At 39.6% G+C, this 16,719-nt stretch overlaps 1 protein-coding gene across 4 annotated transcripts in view; it reads left to right on the top strand.

The window, feature by feature from the left end:
* Nucleotides 1–16,719, top strand: part of FBXL2 (F-box and leucine rich repeat protein 2) — an 85,536-nt gene that overhangs the window by 59,455 nt on the left and 9,362 nt on the right. For 3 of the 4 annotated variants that reach the window (XM_090050343.1, XM_090050342.1, XM_090050344.1), the window contains 7 exons: nucleotides 1,978–2,046; nucleotides 2,129–2,224; nucleotides 2,531–2,657; nucleotides 2,858–2,932; nucleotides 6,895–7,025; nucleotides 14,398–14,458; nucleotides 16,602–16,646. In XM_090050343.1, coding sequence (XP_089906469.1) covers nucleotides 1,978–2,046; nucleotides 2,129–2,224; nucleotides 2,531–2,657; nucleotides 2,858–2,932; nucleotides 6,895–7,025; nucleotides 14,398–14,458; nucleotides 16,602–16,646 — 604 coding nt within the window. The remainder of the gene's footprint in view (nucleotides 1–1,977; nucleotides 2,047–2,128; nucleotides 2,225–2,530; nucleotides 2,658–2,857; nucleotides 2,933–6,894; nucleotides 7,026–14,397; nucleotides 14,459–16,601; nucleotides 16,647–16,719) is intronic. The other variant, XM_090050345.1, reaches the window with a different exon arrangement.

Raw genomic sequence — 16,719 nt, 5'->3', positions numbered from 1 at the left:
TGGCATTCTTTGGGTCAGTAGAATCTAGGATCTTGCAGATTTTCCGTTTTACAGGATGTCATGTTTTTTCACTAGAAAATTTGTATTCTTTTAAAATAATTGAACCATATGGAAATTCAAGCAGTTTTTCCTGATTGGTTAAAAATCACCAAACTGTTGCCAGTATGGTTTCATTTTCCTTTATAAAACAAAAAACGAAAAACAAAACAAGTGAACCACCAGCCAAAAAATCAACATTTTAAAGTTCAATTGTATCTAACATAGCCACATTTCCTTTTCAGATGTGTTGGGTCAAAATACTAAATATTGAAAAATGACCATGAAGGACCAAAGCAACATCATTTAAGAGGAAGTCATGGTCACTAAAAGAAAAGTTTGTTATAGGATAAAAAGATTTTTAAAAAATCAAGCCAGCTAACATTAGTGTTTAACATGCATTCGTGGAGAATCTTAAACTTTTTTTCCTATTTGTAATACCAGTGTAAATTTTAAGTTTAATAAAACATTTCCAAGAAGTATTTATCCCTTTATTTTCTTTCTCTTTGTTCCTCTTCCAGTCAAACTATCATCTGTCTGGAATAAATTGCTCGAAGTCCTTTAGCCATGTATCTATATCCTTGTCATTATAATATGAACAGTGAGGTTTAGAGTAAAGAAATCAGATGTTCCTAAATGAAGTTGGGGCCCACTTAAGTATGTTTGATCCTTTTCAAATCATAAGGCTGGTTTCTTATTCTTTAGCAACTTGGTGTTTGTTTAGTAAATAGGCTTTTACAGCCTTTCTCCTTTCTTGTCTTTTTCTGTTAGAACAAATTGCCAGTGTTGACATTGCTTTTTCAGCTGTTTTTGATTCTCATTACAGAACGGTACATGAAATTACAGATAAATTAGCTAGAAAGATATATAAAATATTCATGAAGTCATACAAGTAAATGATGTAAATTGGAAGTAACACAAGCTTAAACGACACTGTTAACATGATGATGGCAAATGCAGTAATTTTCCAAGCAATTTAACAAGCGCTGTTTTCCCCAAATGTGGGTTTCATTGCAGTAAAGGCTGGACATGAATTTTGGAATAGACATTTGGAGGAGTCAAGTGGAAACTATCGCCTATATAAATATTAGCTGTTTCTTTTATTTTCCCCCCATTGTTTTCAGTCTGTACCAGAGAGCCAGGAAGTTGTTACCAGCTGAGTGTATTGTAGAATATGTTAACCAAGGCAGAATTCCAGACAAAACTGCTTTTGAGTGTTTCCTCCAACTGTGCCTGTAAAAGTCATACAGTTGGAGGAAACATGAGCATAAAACTTTGTTCTGAAATGCAGTGCAGCTGCTAACTTTCTCTTCATCTCTGCAGCCTCTCTTTTTTTGGGTAGCAGAATGACAATATGTACAGATTTTTTAACAGGATAATGACAGCAGTCATTTTTGCAGTTTATACCCAGCTGATGGTAGAACTGCATACGCAGTTGTGGATGTTGATCATGAATGAGGGATTTACATTAGTAGTTACTTTGGGACCCAGTTTTATAATGTATTGGACACTTGCAATTCCCTTTGACTTAGGAAGGATGGGTTCCTAATTGTGGCCCAATAAAGGGTTCAGTAATAGTAATTAATAAACATTATCATTATTTGTTTATTTCTGTTTTCATTGATGGTTTGTGTTAATGAAGCCGGTAGGTCTGATGTATGGTAGAAGTAAATCAGTGCCTTAAAGTTTGAGAAAAATATGAGCTGTGTAGTTTTTGCAAATTGACAGAGGTAGAAACTTAAATTAGTAAAAGACAGGATCAGCTGTTGGCAGAGTTGTCTGAAATTCACTTTATAATTCATGTGGCCCACATGTTAAAAAAAATGGCTGTTTCTGAATATTAGATGGAAAAGGTGGAGATGAGAGCACACTCTAGTGACTGAATTGGTATTTGCTCTATATAAAATTTGTTAATTGTCTAAATTTACCTTACTGTTTTAGGACCTTTGCACAGAACTGTAGGAACATAGAACACTTAAATCTAAATGGATGTACAAAAATTACTGACAGGTAGGTAAAAGGCTTTTTCACATGATAATGCCATTTGAAAAAAGTGGACAAAGATATTTTTAGTGTGTCTGCTGTTTTGCAGCACGTGTTACAGCCTTAGTAAATTCTGTTCCAAGCTGAAACATCTGGATCTGACATCGTGTGTAGCCATCACAAACAGTTCTTTGAAAGGTTTAAGGTAAGGATATTCATTGTTTGTGTTATGTATTAAAGGAGCTATTCACAATTTAATGCAATAATTTTTTTCAGTGTGTCTTGTACCTTAATAATGTATATCAGTCTGAGCTATGCACTCTATCGAGCATTTGTAGGATATAATGCATGGTTCTTGTGTGTGGTCTTTTCCCATGGTTTTTCTGTGAAGTTCTGGCACAGTTAGCTTGCCATCATGAGTTTCTAACAGTGTATTTAATTTGGGTTTCCCACTGTTATGACTATTCTAAGGTTGGATTTAACTATATGTATTTTTTTTTAATTCTCCCAGTGAGGGTTGCAGAAATCTGGAACATTTGAATCTTTCCTGGTGTGATCAGATTACGAAGGATGGTATTGAAGCACTGGTGAAAGGGTGTAGTGGACTAAAAGCACTATTTCTTAGAGGTTGCACACAGGTATATAACTGCTTGGATGATCCTTCTGACATAAAACATGTATGTTCTGGTATTTTGAAATCCTCCATGACTTTAGAAAATGCTGTTTTGGTGTTATAGTCATTTTGGTTTTGAATATTACAAGATATGCATGCTGATAGCAATGCTTTGCTTTTAATTTATTTCTCCCTTCTTTCCTATTTTATTCTTCACTTGCGCAGTTAGAAGATGAAGCACTGAAACATATTCAGAGTCACTGTCACGAGCTTCTAATCTTGAATTTGCAATCATGTACAGTAAGTATATGAAGTTTGAAAGAGTACTTTCTACTTCTGTGCACACTGGATCTAAATATTAGGGCTGTGTGAAGCTTCAGTCCCTGATTCAATTCAGCAGAGATTCGGCTTGATATGGTGACCAAATCTCTGAATCCGAATTGAATCAGGAGACCCTTTTAATCTCTTCGAATCAAATTGGAGCCCTCCAAATAGATCCGGAGAGATTCAGAAAGATTCGGCACATAGACACAGTTTTAAATGTTTTTTCTACATACCTCAAGGTACCAGGCAGCTCGTGAATGCTGAGATGCTGGGGAGGATGGAGCATCCCACAGGAGTGTGGTGGGGGGGGGGTCCCCAGCGTGCTCGGCAGCAGACCCAGAAGTGGACCAGAAGCACTTCCAGTCCACTTCTGGGTCTGCTGGGGAGTGTGCAGGGCCCCCCGTTGCAGCCCCGGGCTTGGTGACTGGTGCTTCCTGGGTCTAGGAGGGCACCTGGGGTCCCCCTGTGGCTGATCACTGAGCCAGAGGGGTGTGGGGAGCCCCCAGCGTACTCCCCGGTGGACGCAGAAGTGGGCCAGAAGTACTTCCAGTCCACTTCGAGGTTTGCCACTGAGCACTCCCCCGTGCTCCTGTGGGACGCTCCATCCGCCCCACCATTTCAGCGTTCATGAGCCGTGCCTGGTACCTCGAGATATGTAGAAAAAACATTTAAAGCTGTGTCTATGGCCAAATCGAATCAGGGACAGTGATACGAATCAACGACTCGAATCACTGTCCCAGATTCGGGCTGAATCCGAATTGAATACGGCCTGTTTCATACACTCCTGCTAAATATCTCTAAAAACGCTTTTCAGACATTGAATGCATCTGTTACACATTGAATATTTAGGACTGTCCATCTGTACAGATTGTAGCATTGTTTCAGGTAGTGATGACAAAGTAGCCTAGTGGGTCATGGAGTATGCTGCAAGGTCCTAAAATCAGCTGACTGTTTCTACAGCTGAAAGTGGAGTTACAATGTTCAGTTTTCCATTATTTTTAGTTGTTGATAGCTTTAGGTTTTAAGTAGTGATTAAAATGAATTAGCTGTCATGCATGTGTACGGTTGATTAAATGAACCAAGCTATTGTACTGCTGTTATACTTGTTCACCTAACCTCCTGTACCCTATAGTCTTCTTGTCTGGTTTATTAATATTTGTAAGTTCTTTAGGCAGGAAGTATGCTTGTGGCTTGCCTAGTATATTCTTGTGTGTTGGATGATTAATAAAAAGTGAGTAGCATTGTGGCTGGGGTGGCTTATATCAAGACAGCCCTGAGAGTGGGAGAGAAGCATACTTTTTAATATCATATAGAAATATATTGTTGAACTAGGTATGTTTGGAAATAGACAGTATGAATTTAATTCTGCACACTATAATGAAACTGTTTATTTTATTGTATTATATTATGAAGCTGATCTAGTTCCCATTCTAACTTTTATTTGGTATGTTGTGGGGGAGGACGGGGAGAAACAGGACTCTTTTTGACTGAAATATCTTTAAAAAACTCTTTTTATCTATCCTTAGCCATTAAAAAGCTTTGAGATTCATTCTCTAATTCAATGGATCAGCCAATTATGAAAAACATATTTTTTTCCTTTTGGAAAAGTTTCTACTGCTTTATTGCTAGAACATAAAAAAATAGCTTTGTCTGAAACCTTCAAATCTGTTTTAGACATTATTCCTCAATGAGTACTACTATGGCATTGGACCATTTTTATTAAAGTTTGATGGAAAATTCTGAACTTACTAGATGCAAAAGGTTTGAACATTTTGGGGCACTTCAAACATTAGAAGCTATGTTAGAGGTTTTGCAGAAGTTACAAACTATGCAAGCTCATACTATGTATTCCATGAGACAAATGTATAGGATAAGACAGTGAGAGCTTTTCCATTAGAATTCCAACATGTTTCTAACTTCTATTTTAAAGAAGCCCAACAAACCATGCTTTTTTTTCATCCCTGCTAGCGTTAGCAAAAGGAGGTGTGGGGTGGAACTTGTGAAATTTTTTGCCAAATTAGGAACCATGCTGAGGTTGTAGAATCTCCATTATTGAAAGCTTTTATGAACATGTTGTTAGGGAAACATTTACCTGAGATCGTTTAAACAGGGACAGTCCTGCCTTGACCTTCAGAGGTCATCTAGTCCTGTTTTTGTTTTCGTTTTATGTATACAGGTCTAATTCCACCCACTTCAAGTAGTTTTTTTTTCTTTTCTTTAATATCAGAAAACATAGGTTTTGGCCTTTTCTGATTTTCCTGGAGGATTTCATGGGTCTGATGCAAGTGTATGTGAACTCCTAATTAATTAATTAACATTGTAATTGAAGGGGCATGGGTATAGAAACTTTAATAAAGATTTTTTTTATCCATAATATTAGTCATTAAGTAGTTACTAATATAAATAAAGTACAAAGTTTTTCATTCTGAATTCCACAAATCACATTTAAAATACTTGTCTAGGGTCACATGCTATTGGGGGACATTCTACTGGTTGTCTAGCACTGCATTGGAAATCTGGCCCAATTATTACTTTGAAGCATGTCTCCAGAAGTTACAGAGATGCAGGAGCAGCCTGCGTGCTACATGGTATGAAGGCTAGCACTATAGAGTTCACAGAACATAGGGATGTGATCCATCCCTTGCAATATTTACAGGTTCACCTTTGTGATGCTTGAAAATGCCACAGTAATTTTTGTGGCTAAAAGTGAGCAGGCATTGACTATGTAGATTAGATTGTAAAGATGTTACATTCAGAATTATATGATTTGTGGACTGCAGCCATCTTTGTGACTGCAGTTCTTTCATGAAAAGAGTCTAGGCATTCTAAGTTTTTAAAGAATTTCAGAATGAAATGGCTTTGAATACAAATTATTTTGTTTCCACCTATCAGTACTGGGTCAAATTAAAACAGCTGCTTGTTATTCTTGCTGTAAAGTGATAATATCATTTTCTCTCAGAAACAAAAATAAGAAATGTTCAAGGTAGGTAAAACAGTACCCAAATAATATCTGTGTTAGTGGTTAATATAAGAACATTATAAATGGTAATATGATTGTTTTTCAAAAGCAGTAAATTCAGGCAACTCAAAAGGCAGCAGAAATCACTACTGCCATCCCATAAAAATGATAGCCAAGAAAGAATGAATTTGTACAAAAATAAAGGGTTATCACCTTAGGAGAGCCATTAAGTCAACAAAATAGGGGAAAAAAAATCTTTTATAAAACTCTGACACTTTGCCTTGTTCATAAAGCTATTATGATCTTTTGTAATAACTTGGACTTGGCTTGCATTGCGTGCAAGTGATATGGAGCTGTTTTCAGTGATGCATATTTCAGAAAAATGAATTTTTAAATGAAGCAACAGGTAATGAATAATACATGCAACATTTTACAAGTTAATTCTGTTGGAGTGCCTAAAGCAGAATAGGTAAGAAAGGTTAATGCAAAAGACTATGTTTTGCCCTGGTTCTGCCTGAGGTCTTCTGAGTAGTTTGTGATCTTCTATATAATGAAAGACAGGTGATGATCTCTCCTACCTCTTAGTTTTTGGCCCTCTTTGTCTCCTCCATTTCAAATGCTAGCGCCTCAATTAGCTGAACATGTGAGAAGCAAGACATTATATGTTACTATGAAGTAAAAAAAGTACTTCATGAAGTCATTGTAGGACCTGTAGAAAACCCACCTTTACACTGCTTTAAAACAATAACTAAAATTGGTGCAAAGGTTGTGTGAATAAGAATAACAGGTGTTGATTATCTTCAAAAACAAACGGATCATCTGGCATATGATTGTATGCTGATATTTCATGGATAGGGATTGGTAACTTTTTATGGTTACATAGTGTTGATCTGCCTGTGTGCTAATGTGTAGCTCTGTTTTTATTCTGGGACAAATTACTTGATAGCAAGATAAACTCCATTGTTTTTGTTTGTTCCAGCAAATTTCAGATGAAGGCATTGTAAAAATTTGTAGAGGATGCCACAGACTTCAGTCACTCTGTGTTTCTGGTTGTACAAACCTTACAGATGCTTCTCTCACAGCGCTTGGTCTAAACTGCCCAAGACTGAAGTGAGTATATCTCAGTTTTATGTTTGTTTGGCCTGATCCTGAGAGAAATTAAGTGCTTTCTATGAGGTTTCTAGCTGCTGCCACTGATATTTGTAAAAGCAAAAGGTTTTAATGAATAATTAACTGATCCTAAATTACATTTGTAACAAATCTTCAGCTGGTAGAAACTGCCATATTTTGCCCATTATTATGAGAGTTTAGAATGCCAGGTGACATGGCATACTAGCATGCTACTAACAAAAAGGTCTAAAATAGTACCCGTGTGTAATTCTAGTTAAGTATTTTGGGTAGGACCAAAAAAATCCATCAAAACTGAAAATCAAAGCTATTAAAATGTAGTATCTGTTATGGGTATTGCAATGACATGGTAATTTATTCCACCTGTTTACATACTCAGTGGGCATGTCTACACTCGCACTTTATCACACAGTAGACTAATTTACTGTGCAGTCAAGTGTTGACGTTTACAAGTGCATAGCAATTGCGCCAGTGTAGACTAACTTACAGTGCCATCAGATAGTCCCATCAGACACAGGTACTATCCAACAGCAAAGTAAATTACCTAAATGCATGTGTATGTGGTGACATCGGGATTGGTTTACTCTGGCTCAAATTACACCAGAGTCTATTCAGTCACATTAATTGAGCATCTAGTTGTGCCCAGTAGGCACTCCATTTTATGGCGTTCTGTCACTTTTGCATTGCAGATAGTACTAAAAGTCATACTTGAAATTCATAACTAGAATTTCATATGCATAATATTTTAGAAAAGTTTTATTGTTAGCATGTTTATATTTCCTGGCAATCTTAAATTTTAGGACACAGTGAGTGAATGCTTTAGTGCGCATTAGCCTATTTTAATGCACATTAAAGTATCACAAAAAATGGTGCTCTTTAGCTGATGTGCATTAAAACACGCTAATGCGCATTTTTCTAGTACCACGCATGGACGGCTCTATACATGTGCAGGGAGGCTGCTCCGATGTGCTGTAAATCCAGTGCACTGGAGCAGACTTGATTAATGGAGTCTGCTGGAGTGCAGAAATTAACATGCTCCGGCAGCCTCCAGCATCACATTTATCACTGTCCCTGCACTGAAAAATAGTGGTGGGGGGGCTTTGAACAAAAACTCTTTTGAATGAGCTTTAGTTCAAAGTGCCCTGCCACCATTTTTTCAGCCCAGGGATACTGATACATATGACGATCAGGCACTTTGAATTAGTGTGGCTAGCTAATTCTCTCCTCCCCCCCCACCCCCCCCAAGCACATCTATAAATGCCTGGAGGTACTAGATTTAACGTGTATTGCCTAAAACACAAAAGTTGGTAGTAAGGGGGATTGCGCTTAATGGGCACTAGCCTATGTTTTATTCAAATAGGCTGTACTGACCTATCCTTAGCACCAGGGGACAGCGTTAGAGTTTGCTACATTACTTCCTGGGGAAGCAACTGTCTTGTTGGGGGTGGGGGGGCGGGTTAGGGTCACAAAAAAAAAATCCATGAACTTTTGTTTAGAAAACCTTTCCTCTAGATGATGTTGGTTTGCAACATTGTCAGTGCTTCTGCAGTTCTGTTTCAGTCATATTTTTTGATTTATTTATTGCATTCCTTTCAGATGATTAGTCCCATTGCTGCTAGTTTGGCACAAGTTTGTCAAGGTTTTTTGCTCAAACTGATTAAAAAAAATATGGGTAATTTAAAATAATTTGTAGCTTATTTTTTAAACAGAAAAAGGCCTTTTAGTCAAGTGCTGCTTTCAGGGGCAAGGGGAACTGTAATGAGAAATCTTTTCTAAAGTAAAATGTAGAGGCACCTACAAAAGGAACCAAAACATGTACTGATTAATCTAAGCAAGTTTCATTGACTACTAAGTAGACCATTAATCACATTTAATGCCACTGGGCGCAGGCATCAGCCATTTCTCACATAGCAGCAAGAACATTTTTAAACAAAAAATAAACCGTATGAAATTATCTCTAGATATCTTTCACTCAAAGAAAAGGAAATACAAATTGCTAGAGGCAGAATTTCAAGATCATGTACAGAAATTGTATGAAAATTTCATGTAAAAGACTCAACAGAAGATGTAATTCCCCACTTCTGTGTACATTTTTAATGACACATTTTTTGAAGAACTAGAAAACCTATGGTAAATTTCCAGTTCTCAGCACCAAATTGAACCAGCTCGTAGTCATTGACACATAAGGATATGTGCTAAACACAAGTTAATGTTACTACCTTCACTCGGTTTATTCTTATGTTTTCAGCAAAGTTGCCTTTTTGTAATAACTCCCCATCTTCTGAATCTTGTGGCCTCAGCATATGACAGATCAGCTTTAAAAGCTCAAGCTCCATCTCTGGCTGGGGCGTGAGGGTGCTTCAGTGCGGGGGCTGCCCCCAGGTCCCCTGCCAGCCTGGGCTGCGCTAGCCGGGCTCCATGTGCTGTGGAGCAGGTGGGTGCTTCAGCATGGGGGCTGCCTGCCAGCTAGCCCCGCACTGAAGCACCCTGTGCTCTAGCCAGTCAGGGCAGTGTCTACACGTGCATTGCTGTGCATAAAAAAAAACTCCGCTGCAGGGTAGTACTTGTAAAATATTTTGTATTTTACAAGTACTACCCTGCTGCAGACGACCATGCCACGGACTTTATTAGAAGTGCACATGTAGATGCTGAGATGTTTACTGCACAGTTAATTAGTCAATTGCACAGTAAATGTCTTGTGTAGATGAGTCTGTAAGGGCTCAGATTTTGCTTCAGTAGCTGCCATATTTGATCCTTACTTGGAAAGCTGTCCCTTCCACTCTCTGGTCCCTCAGCAAAGTGCTGATACTTACTTAAGTTAGTTTGCTTTTTTCCTTGGCTATGCTCAGCTGACTTGTGGAGGTGCCCATGTATTTTTCTTCCATGATATGCTTGTCTTCCTTTCTGCAAAGTGACAGTTCAGGTTACTTTTAGTTTCTCTCCTTTCCCCTCTCACCTACCTGGAGCAGAAAAAGTCTACAGTGGCTTCAGGAGATGCTCCAAGTGGATCCAGAAATTATCTGACAACAACAGTCATGGTCGGTGACTAGTATTATCTCAGGTCCTGTTGCTCTGTGATATCACTTTGTACCATCAGACCCTGTGTTAAGTACCTTGGGCTAGTATTCTAAACTAGTGTTATGGAGAAAGCTTAATGGTAACAGTGCTTTGGAAAGCTGAGTATGACTGTATATAAGATTGGTAATAAGCAGTGGAATATCCCAAAGGGTCCTTGTGATACTTATCCCTGATTCAGTGACTGAGGCATTGAGGCTACCTAGAAGCAGGCGTAGAGGCGAGCCCTATCAAACTCCTCTGATGCCTGTCTTAAGATATCAAGATCATTCCAGCTTACTTTCTTTTCCAAAGTTAGTGAGACAGTCTCAACAGCCCAGAAACCAGTGTGTTATAGTTTACCATTGTAAGCCTGTCTTTTTCTTACTCATGTGAAATATGTTTTACGTTCCCTTCCGAGAAAAAAAGAAGTGCTTTAAATGAGAAGTATTTTAGTAATGGGTGTAATCTTTCCTGAGAAGAGGAAGGAAAGTTTTAGTATTGCCAACTTCACAGTTCTTCTAGTAGAATATGCCACACTCATTCTGCAGAGTAAAATCGTGTTCAGTGATATTTAAACCAAAAAGGGAATAAATTATTTTTCATTCAATTGCATGTGACTATAGCTGTTATAGATTGTAGTGTTCTTTTCTACACATTTCTGAAAACCTAGAAGACTGAATTGTTTTGAAACTTCCAAAACTTCCATCATATTACCTAACTGAGACTTATTTCAGGACTGCATGCATAATATTGCAGCATGCTGTTTAAAAATATCAGACTGTCTGTGTGAGACTATATATTCTTTATTATGATGAATCACTTGAATCATAAATCCAGTGTAATATGGAAATAGCAGTAGGCAGCCCACAATTTTTCTGCCATGCAAAGACTTCAAGACAGTCATAGGACACCCCCTTTGTGGTCATAGGTGCCATGTAACAAATTAAAATTTCTTCTATGCTATTTATTTTCAAGTTGGGTTCTAACCGTGGTCTCCCTGAAATTTGTCATGTTGCCTGAGATCTGGTGCTTTGCTTGCTTCCTCATTTTTCTTCTTCAGGTTCTCTAGACAGGGACCTCTTTATCTCTGTAGTCTCTAAAGAGTGTGAATACCAAGGACACTTAACTTGGAAGAAAGAGAAAAAGAGTCCAGAGGAGAGCCACAGGCATGATCAGAGGGCAGGAGAACAGGCCTTATGAGAGGCTGAGAGCTGTTGGACTCTTCAGTGTGGAAAAGTGCAAGCTCAGGGGAGACTTAGTGGCTGCCTATAAGTATATAAGGGGTGTGCATCAGGATCTGGGGGAATGCCTGTTCACCAGAGCGTCCCAAGGGATGACTAGGTCAAACGGTCACAAACTCCTCCAAGACCATTTTAAGCTGGACATAAGGAAAAACTTTACTGTCTGAACCACCCAAGGCCCGTAATAGACTTCCTCCTGAAGTGATGCAAGCACCAAGTCTGGACTCTTTTAAGAAACATTTGGACACCTATCTTGCTGGGATCCTTTGACCCTTACTGACTTCCTGCCCCTGGGGCAGGGGGCTGGACTCAATCTTCCAAGTTCCTTTCCAGCCCTAATGTGTGTGAAATCTGTGAAAATTAGTTAACTCAAATAGTATTTTCTTAAAATTAGTAGCCTCAGATCTTAACCGCTTACCCCCAAAACAGGTCAGAATGCAAAGAAATAAACAGAGAAAATTCCAGTCAGTACCTAGAAGGAGTTTATGTAAAAAGTCAAAACTCATCTAGTGTAATTATCACAAACATAGACCCTAGCAAGACAAACAGCCTAAACTTGCTCATTCTTATGCTGGTCAGGACAATATCTGTGATCAGGAAACCACAGTCTTCAATAATCTAATCTGCATCATGGACCCACTGTTTGACACAACATGACTCCTGTTAGTTTACCTCCTTTTCCCTTGCCCTTGAATCACTGCATCTCTAATTTCTGGGATGACTTACTTATGTGAGGGAGTTTTGCCATTCTTTCCCTTTCTTATCTACTGTTATGTAACAGTTACTGTTCAGTGCTTGAGATAGGGATCATGCACATAAATAGAATTGAATGGTGGGCATCTGTACACATCACAGGTTTTAATCCTCATTAAATTAATATGTTAACAAATTAAAATTTATATTGGAGCGTCACATCAGTGTTTGCATGCACTAGGCTTTTGAATTAATTAAGCCTGGTCTCCAGCTGGCGCCTCAGGAGAGTGGGATGGTTCAGTGCTGCCCCCCTGGCCTGGGTCTCCCCACCCCGTGCCCTGTGCCTGTGCCGCAGGGAGGTAGCAAACCTCACAAGAAAAAAAAGCGGAAGCAATTCAAAAGAGAAAGCAATTTGAAGGGGTAAACTACAAAAAAGTTGCAGCCATCTGATGGACAAAGAGGCTCGTTACACATCTTTGAGTGCCTTTGTGTTTGCACGCAATGAATCCCTGGATGCGATGCTTTAATCCCTGGTGAGTCAAACTAAACTATGTCTGAGGGGTTTTACTTTAACGCACAAGAAAGTATTTTAAAGCATCCAGAAATCCCGCTTGTGCAAACAGACATGCAGTTGCAGTGCATGAAAAGGCAAAATGGTGTGTACAAAGGCCTGAAGACAGAAAACTATTAGGCAGAAAAAGGATGACATGGGGGTAGACCTAAAACATGTTTCCTTTGTATTTGGTATTCTGTATAATTTTCACACAAAACCCATGGTCTTTTTATCAAAGGCTGATAACTACCTATGATGAAAGACTCAAGAGATTTTTGGAACTAGGGACCCCATAAATTGCTGTCAATATTTGTTCAATGCAGCCTTATTGAGCAAAAAGGTTTTTATACTGGAGAGAACTTACATATTTTCTTTGTTATGTGCTAGTCTGTTCTTGCTGGTCTCACTACATTAGGTTGTGTGAAGCAGGATGAGGAAAAAGCCTAAGTACTAGAATGGAAACCTGCTTACTGGTAATTCTTTTTGTGGTAGTTTCCCTTCTTTCCATTTTTAAATTCCTCCCATCTCTCTGCAGGGATTGATTCACAGATGGTGTGTTTGTCTCTCCAGTATATTTGTTTTCTGAAAGGTGAAGTAGCTAGGTTGGCATCTTAACTTTTGGCTTTGGCAATTACTTGTCTCCTTGCCTTTTTGGTAACTGGGAGAAAATGGTTTCCAAGTGGGGAAATGGCTCCCAAACATCATACACTGGGGGCACATTTAGACAAGATTGCTTGACCTGCATGTCCCTAAAATCTTTCGTGTATGCTGTTATTGTACTATTTCTGACTATACACCTCTGTGTAATATTTTTGTTTTCTTGTATATCAGAAACAAGTTATATATTGAAAATCCATGGTCTGAGGAAATCTGAAAATTACAAGTTTACTATAAAATATTCTAATATTATATAAAAGCTGTAGCCTGTCTGTCAGTCCATAATGCTTTATTCACACTTGGATTGGCTGATGGAAACAACCAATCAGAGTATGAATTCAGCATTCAGACAGGAGATGGCAGTGCGGCAGAGTGCCGCTATGATGGTGGGGATGCAGCAGGGGTGGGGGAGTGGCAATGGGGAGGTTGGGGGTGGTGGACCAGGCCTGAAATGGTGGCAGGAAGGTGGGGTGAGGGAGGCGTGCCTGGCCTCGAAACAGTGGGGGGGGAGGGGCGGGCCCGGCCAGGCCTGGCTCCATGGCAGAGTTGGGGAGAGGGGAGCAAGCCCAGTCCCAAAGGTGAGGGGGGAGCTGAACACAGGCTTCTGTCCCTGCCTGCAACCCCCCGCCCGTCATTCTTGAGAGGCATTTGGCTAGTATGTTATAAATATCTTTAATTTTTTACAGACATTTATAACATCCCACTGAGGCAAGCACCAAACAACTGCAGATGCTCCCTCTGCCTGCAGTAGGGTGCTTGTACCCAAAGAAGAATATTTCCAACTATTTTAGTTGATCTAATAAAAGATTATCAGATTTACCCAAAAAAGCTTGTCTATGTCCTTAGATCAACATGGCTACAACGAACAGTCCTGTAATTTTTACTGGATTAGAGTCTGCCGTGTAGGCTGAAAAAAATTGAGGACCGAATTTAATCTGTCATAAAAACGCAGAGTATTAGATACATTTTTCTGCTTTGCCAAATGAGAAATCAGGTTCACTTTTTTTTGTAATTGCTAAATATTATGAAAATGGATTTACAAGCCTGATACTGAGTTTTAAATTACAACATGGAGTTGAATCAAAGGAATGCATTTGCTTTCAATTACTGATCAGTAGGCATTTTTTAATGTATAAAACCATTATTTTTCCAGGATTTTGGAAGCTGCAAGATGTTCCCACTTAACAGATGCAGGTTTTACACTTTTAGCACGGGTAAGCGTTACTTTGAAAAATACAGTTATCTAGTTTTCATTGTTGCTGTGCAACTCCAGTCATGCTGGGGTGGAGGAGTGTGGGAGAAGAAAATGATAAGGAAATAAGTTGAAGGAAGGCGAGGAGAGGTGGTGACCAGCCAAAAACTAGAAGCACTGATCTAAGTTGTTAGAATTTATGGACAATTCCAGCTTGGACTATATTCACTCTTTTTTTTTTTTTTCCTATTAATGCATTTAAATTGATTGACGATAGCTATAACATATGCAATGTTTAGAATCAATGTATAGCTACAATTGATATCACTGGCTTCCCAAGTAGTAGTAATAAATAGTCTGAGAGAGCAGAGAATCCCTGTTTAGTAGACTATTCTGTATATCATTGATTTTTTGAAAAGATACATCCTTCTGGTTTATATTTTATAGATATGGGAGTAAGACCTCATTCAGCAACATAGTTAGACACAGTGCCTGACTAAGCACAAATTCACTTTAGTGGATTTCTCTAATGCTTAAAGTTAGATGGAGACTTAGGCAACTTGCCTATTTGGGATACATTGAAATATTCCAGTGTTGTTTTTGAAAATAGGATTTATGGTGTTACAAACACAAGCACATCTGTCCCTTCAGTAGAAGGAGCTGTGGGTAGGGTACTCTGTGTCAGAATCACGGAGCTTAGCTGCTGCCTTCTTATAAGTCAGGGTTAGCCAACTGGCAGCCTGCGAGGGGTTGATGTCTGGGGTCCCTAGGCTCCTTACTCAGCCATCACTCTCCCTCTTGTTCCAGCTGCTGCTGCATCTAGGGTCTCTAAGCTCCCCTTCCCTTCCTCAGCTTTTGCTTCCTGTTCCCACCCTAGGGGGTGAGGCAGCACAGCCCATGGCACCAGGGGAATTTGTGGCTTGATGCAGTGAGAGAGCTGAGCTGGGGGCCTCCTGTACAGGTGGTGTTGGGGGCAGGGGAGGGGCTGCTTGCCTGCATAGTGCAGCAGTGGCAGTGGGGATGTTGCCCATGTACATAGTGCAGCAGTGTGCATTTATGAGAGATTACCTACCCAACATGGTATGGCAAGGTGGGTGTGGCCCAGAAGCCCACAGCTCACGCTAGCGCTGCCCTCTGGGGCATGGACCCCTCCCCCCCCATTTAGACATTAGACAGGCCTGCTTTAAGACATGCTGCAAGGCTTAGCTTACGTTTTGTTTTGTTTGCAGGTGAGCACATGGTGGATAGGATGCAGAATTGTGTAGGCTATTATATGGGGGGTGGGGAGTTCTTGTCTCCAGGAATAAATAAGCACACTTGCTCTTTTAGTGTAAATTGATTTATAAAATGACTTATTTTGACACTGATATAGCCACATAGAGGGGTTTCACAAAGAACCAAAGAAAAGGACTTGATTCAAAACCTCTTGAATCAATGAACAGGTTTTCTAATTTGGGTCAGTTCCTATTGAGCTACTGAATCCATGCTTATGCAGATCTGGAGGGCCAAAAGCCCAGAGTCTGTGTTCTGTAGGTTTTAATGAGTATATGTGAGTTCCAGTACCCCTCCGCCCCCCCAAAAATCTTCCTGCACAAACATTTGGGGGGGGGGGGGGGGAATCTCATCTCATGAGCCAAACTTTAAGGCTGAAGGAGTGTTTATGATTGTGTAACTATAAAAACACTGAAGTTTTCTTTTATACTTTCCAGTGCAAGGTCACATTTGTCAAGTTTTATATCCGTAAGAAAGATATGGCAGAAAAGGCCGAGAGAATGAAGCAAGCAGTTAGAATGGAGGAAGTTTTCACTGTTGTCTTAGAACAGTGTGGGGCCAACGGTTTAGGCAGGTGTGCCACAGAGTAGCTCCACGCCCCCCCGAGTGTTGCTCCCATCCCTTTCCCCTGCATGATCTGCTGCTTTGATTTCTGCTCCCGGCCCCATAGGCTGCTCTTCCTTCCCTGTCTGCTGCTGTGCTGCCTCCCCAGGCTGCAGCATGTCACACAAGCTGCTTATACCACATGTGTCACAAGTTGGCCACCCCAGCCTAAAATAATCAGATAAACACATGTTCTTTCTCCATTTTTTGGTGTATTTAGTAAGGGTGACAATTTAAGATCAGACTTTCACTGTGTTGTGTGTGTTTTGTTTTTTTCTTTCTTTGTTTAGAATTGCCATGAACTGGAAAAGATGGACTTAGAAGAATGTGTTCTGGTGAGACTCCATTTTACAAGGAATGTTTGTCACAAACCCAAAATAGGAGTCTCTAATGCCGTTCAGGACATCG

This window comes from Crocodylus siamensis, chromosome 5, assembly GCF_052110815.1.
Source record: "Crocodylus siamensis isolate JL-2025a chromosome 5, ASM5211081v1, whole genome shotgun sequence".
NCBI classification, from domain to species: Eukaryota; Metazoa; Chordata; order Crocodylia; family Crocodylidae; genus Crocodylus; species Crocodylus siamensis.
The sequence above is the reverse complement of the archived record's forward strand: the minus strand, read 5'-3'. Positions and strand labels throughout refer to the sequence as shown.